This window comes from Atta colombica, unplaced genomic scaffold, assembly GCF_001594045.1.
Source record: "Atta colombica isolate Treedump-2 unplaced genomic scaffold, Acol1.0 scaffold47, whole genome shotgun sequence".
Lineage (NCBI taxonomy): Eukaryota > Metazoa > Arthropoda > Insecta > Hymenoptera > Formicidae > Atta > Atta colombica.
This window is the reverse complement of record NW_017259536.1, coordinates 3,830,302-3,835,614: the sequence shown is the minus strand read 5'-3', so window position 1 is coordinate 3,835,614 and position 5,313 is coordinate 3,830,302. Positions and strand designations below refer to the sequence as shown.

Genomic DNA, 5,313 nt, shown 5'->3' with positions numbered 1-5,313 from the left:
ATATATATATATATATATATATATTTCATCAGTCACGAACAAATTTATCTATGAATATAGTATGATAAGCCAAATTATAATATATTAAAATATTTGACTTATGTTGCATTTTTAAACTGCATTACGCTTTTATAGTACGTTCGTGACTTGTCCTCGAGATCGTTTTCATCTTCCATTGTTCTATATTTTTTTATATCTTTTCATGTAAAGCTTTAAATTATGTTATTTTTAATTTTTTTTTAATTTTGACTTGAAGGTCATGATAGAGCTGTCGCTTTTCTTTCCTCGTATCCTCCATCGTACAAGAGATGTGTTAGATGAAGAAAGAACTGGGAGAATGAAATGGACGAATGTGGACGTCTATCTCGATGCGGGGAAGAGTGGATCATTTAGGGGCGAGAGAAGGAATCGACCAGTCTTCGATTCGATCCTCGACAGACTTTCTTTCGTTTCTCTTTTCTCGTTCGTATCTGCCACGGTACGAAGGACCTTTTGAACCGCTTGCGTTCATCCGTATCCGATCCTGCGCAGATCTGCCTTTTAAACGTGAAATATTACCTAAAAATATAAATGTTTGTAATACTATAATTGATTTTTATCTCAATTTTACATCTAATTACGTTTATCAATTTTTCTAATCAGGATTTCGTTTATACTCTATAAAAACTTATATTCAATTATTATATTTGAAATGTAAAAGAATGTTACGTATTATATAGTAATTTTCTAATTTACTCACGGATATATTCAAGCGGTTCATTCTAGGTCGCATTAATCTTTAAATTCTACTATGATTTTTCGTAAGAATTGGACGAAATTTCAATTTTAGTAGCATTTAAGGATTATAGAGAAAGTTATGCGTGATTGGTTCGGTCCCGCAGAAAAAGAGAACTGATGCAAAGTTTTGCTTCTTTTGCGTGATCGGATGATCTCGCGTAATAATAATTTAAGGCTTTATATATAAAAAAAAAATTGAGTGGAAGAAAATAGAACATGTATAGATAGAAAATGAAAACGATCTTCGTAATAAATGCGTCTCGGACGTGCAGCGCGAGTCAGTTTGCTTTCGGATAGATCTCAAACTATTGTATGCAATTGTACAAACGAGCAATCTACTCTCTGAGGATTCTATACATCGGATTTATATAATATAAAAAAAAAGGGGACACAGGAGAAATAGGAGGAATAAGCGACGAATCCTGCGCAGTGTGATGAGTCGCGTGATGAATCCGCCAAATCTTTATATATATTTATAAGCCATTCGATTTCTTTATATGGACTGATCATATTATATTAATAGCATATTCGTTGGTGATCTCTCGCTGCGCGCATAAAATTTCACGGGTGACTCGCAACGAATCGTGAGAATTTAATCAGCAGAGATAAGGAGTCACCGTGCAAACAATATGAAAAAGATATATTTGTTAAAATTTGGACGCTGTCAATGTAAAAATGAAATTAACGCGATAAGTATAATTAGAAAACAAAAAATTTCATTAGCAGTTGCATAACGGATTTTATAATAATACCATTTAATGGTCGATCATAATACAACTCGAATCTCTTTTTTTTCTCTTTTTTTTTTTTTAATAGAGAAACACGTTTTTCTCTATTCCAAATATCACAAATTTGTAAAGGAATCGTTCGAGTCATAAAAAGTGAATTTTTGTATACGACTTATTTCCTTTTCTTTTTTTTTTTATTTTTTTCTCTTTCCCTCACTCGAGTTGTTTTACTTTCGTTATTTCGTCAAGTTGAATGATCCTTTTTTTGCGAGAGCGAGCGGAGTTATTATGATAAATGTCATAATAACGAGATGCAATTAGCATATAACACGGACATGGCATACAGATAACGACTTGAAACCATTAACGGAACCCTATCGGTGTATAACGCGCAGGGTATCGATATCTTATAATCAGGCAAAAGGTTGTTCTATGTATGATTGTGCGTGTAACATTGTTAATAAACATACGATGCTTATGAAGGCCCCCTTCTTTCTATTTATTTCACGCCACCATAATGCGTTCTAATTAATCACGCTTAATCATAATATCAGGTAATTTAAAAAAAAATGCATAGAATATAGATAACTGCGCTTTGTACTTTAATTTCTCTCTTCAACAGACAGAATAGTTTTGCTGAAGTAACAAAAAATTTAGATACAGGCCTGAAAATAATTTTGTTTTAAACAAAATAATTATGTAGAACAATATTGATGGCAACGCTGCAATAAATTTTAATATTCTAGTCCCAAGTTAAGCGTCTTATTATTTTGATTCAAACAAAATTATTTTTAGATCTGTATCTAGCTAAATCAGGAGACATGGCGCTAAGATCTCTAGATATTTTAACAAAACTGTTTTTTCCATGTAACTAAGGAACCGATGTTCCATGTATCTTTCAAAACGATAGTTTTAATGTTATACATTTTCAGCATTGCAATCTTCCGTTTATTATATGTATATAACAACTTCCGTTTGTTATATGTATATAATACAAATAGCTTATAAAGACGTTTATCTGATCGCAATTTAAAAAAAATTGCAAAGTATTTTATAAGAAAACACAAAAATGTTTTTTATATACAAATAACGGCACTTTATTTGCCGATACAAAAATTTTTGAATATAATGTTTAATATTTCATCAGTGCTAACGTGTCCTGTTATCCTTCCGAGTTCCCGCATCGCTTTGTGGATTTCCTCCGCCGCTATGGCCATATCGTGCTGCTCGTTGGTGCAAAATTCGAAGTACTTTTGCAGATGTCTCAAGCACTGATCCAAGTGATTTCTGTGTCTTGCCTGACTGATGGTTGGACACTCCGCGGATGGATTACCGCATCTAAACAAAATGTTACCACGAATGTATAATGTTATCACGAATGCAAGTGTTAATGATTATTGTTCATTCTATCGTACATATTACTGAAGTGATCTGTCAGCGATCGCAGCAAGTCCTGAAAACCGTCCTCCGTTCTACAAGATATCAAAACTGTTTCAACATCGTCGAAGTGTCGTTTCTCCTCCTTCAATAAATCTTTTTTATTCGCTATCACGATAAAACGTTCTCTCCCGATTTTCGCCAGCAGCTCCTGTATTCCCAATGACGACAGATATTCGCGTATATAGTCTTTATAAGTCAAACCACTAGTTGCGCACTTCAACGCATCTATCATAACGACTACAAAATCAGCGTTCTCCGCGTGACTTCTCGCTCGACGGACACCCTCGGCTTCGACGATATTCCCGCTGTCCTCCGTGATACCAGCAGTATCCGCTATCAACACAGGATAGCCCGAGATGTTCGCGGTCAGCTCGATGACGTCCCTCGTGGTGCCGGCGATGGGTGTGACGATGGCGGCATTTCGCTGCACCAGACGATTCAGCAGGCTACTCTTGCCCACGTTGGGTTCACCGATGATTACGGTCCTCACTCCGTTGCGTAGAATTTCGCCACGCCTGCCGTCTGCCAGGTGTTCTTCCAGTTCCCGCATCAGCTGTCTGAGAGCATGGTGTGCGTTGTGTATCACATCATTCTCGATGTTCTCCTCCTCACCGAAGTCGATGTACGCCTCGATACTCGCCACGGACTCCGAAAGCACTTTCCGCCAGCTATTGTACAGCTTACGCAGAATACCATCAGCCTGTAGCAGCGCCTGCTTCCTCTGACACTCAGTCTCGGCTTCTATCAAGTCGGCCAGGCCCTCCACTTCCGTTAGATCCAGCTTATTGTTATAGAAGGCGCGTCTGGTAAATTCACCCGGCAACGCCGGATGCACCTGCAATCTCGAGAGGGCTTGCATCAGCTTCATCAGGATCGCTGATCCGCCGTGTACATGAAACTCCACAGAGTCCTCGCCGGTGAACGAATGCGGACCTACAAACGGTTGTTCTAATCAGATATGTGATTTTTGAGGCATTCCTGTGATAGAAGGTTCCTCATTTCTTTCGTCGCCATTCACAAGGGACCTATCACAATTCGAAACGATTTGATTCTCCGTGAAATATGTTATTGAACACAAAATTCTAAAACCACATATATTTTTATATCGGCCCAATATGATATTTAAAGAATTAAACCTTCAAAACTTAATGAAGATGAGGGTATTCAAAATATTAACTTCTTATAGAGTTGAAAAATCTAAATACACACATTAAAAAAAAATATTAAAAAAACTAAAAAAGTGTTTTGTTTAAAACATTTCTCTATATAACTTACTGTGTCGTTGATAATCGATAAGAATTAAATATAAGCGCTAGTTTCGAAAGGTTTACATCTCTCATTTACATTTTTTAAATCTGATTGTGAGATTGAATCGATATAAAAAAATATGTCTCTTAAATTTTTGTGTTTAACAACATTTCAAGGAGAATCGAATCAGCTCCGGACAAGTCTCTTGCAATTCTTTAGAGACTCTTCTAAAATATTTATATGTCAAATTTCTAAGCAAAATATATGAGTACTTATAATTTTAAATTTATAAGAAAATATAAAAATAAAAGCATGCCGGTCATTGAATGTGTTAACTCTTCGTTGACAACATGAATTTTAATTCTTCCATCAGCAATATTTTGAAGAAATAGAACAAATTTTTTATTGTTCCTGATTATATAAAACTCTGAAAAAATCTGATATTCTGATGTTTTTTAATTCTAGTTATTGATAGAGGATTAAAAAGGTAAGAATTGTGCGAGAATTGCACACACCGGGAAACCACAAGCAAAGTCCATTGTCGATGACCTCTCCTGTTTCTGGATCACGTATCTTTCGCAGGAAGGCTTTCCTCGGTTCCAGCTTGGATATACTTGTCATCTTTTTCAGTGTGTCTAGAGAACGGCTTCCTGATATTCTCACCACTGCCACGCCGCATTTTCCGTGACCTTAATAAATATTTTTGTTTAATTCTTGTCTATCTATGATGCTTAATGTAAATTTATAATAATGCATTTCATATTTATACACCCAAAAAAAAAAGAAAAAAGCTTAATTATGAAAACAATTTTTTTCATTTTAACAACGTAGATCGCAAAGTTTAGTATGGTGGCGTTTTATAAATGCGAAGAAAACAAAAGAAGAAATGTAGCATTAATCATTTGATTGAAATTGAGGGACTTTGATTAACTTAATCGGTCTCACAGAACACAAACTAATTAAAAATAACATTAACATTAAATACAATTTCCTATTCAGCATTATAATAATTGTTATATACTTTCTAAAACTTTCAAGGAAAATCTTTTTTTCGAGAGTGACTGGCTCAATTTTCATTCTTTAGAGATTTCACTCCAAAAAATTTAGAGAGTACAACATG

At 35.1% G+C, this 5,313-nt stretch overlaps 1 protein-coding gene across 1 annotated transcript in view; it reads right to left on the bottom strand.

Annotated features, from left to right (window-relative positions):
• Positions 1-2,602: 2,602 nt before the first annotated feature.
• LOC108691468 (tRNA modification GTPase GTPBP3, mitochondrial) overlaps positions 2,603-5,313 on the bottom strand; it is a 3,886-nt gene continuing 1,175 nt past the window's right edge. Inside the window, exons 2-4 of the mRNA XM_018199220.1 lie at positions 4,709-4,882; positions 2,921-3,878; positions 2,603-2,843 (exon numbers count right to left, since the gene is read on the bottom strand). Of these exons, the coding sequence (XP_018054709.1) occupies positions 2,603-2,843; positions 2,921-3,878; positions 4,709-4,882 (1,373 nt within the window). The remainder of the gene's footprint in view (positions 2,844-2,920; positions 3,879-4,708; positions 4,883-5,313) is intronic.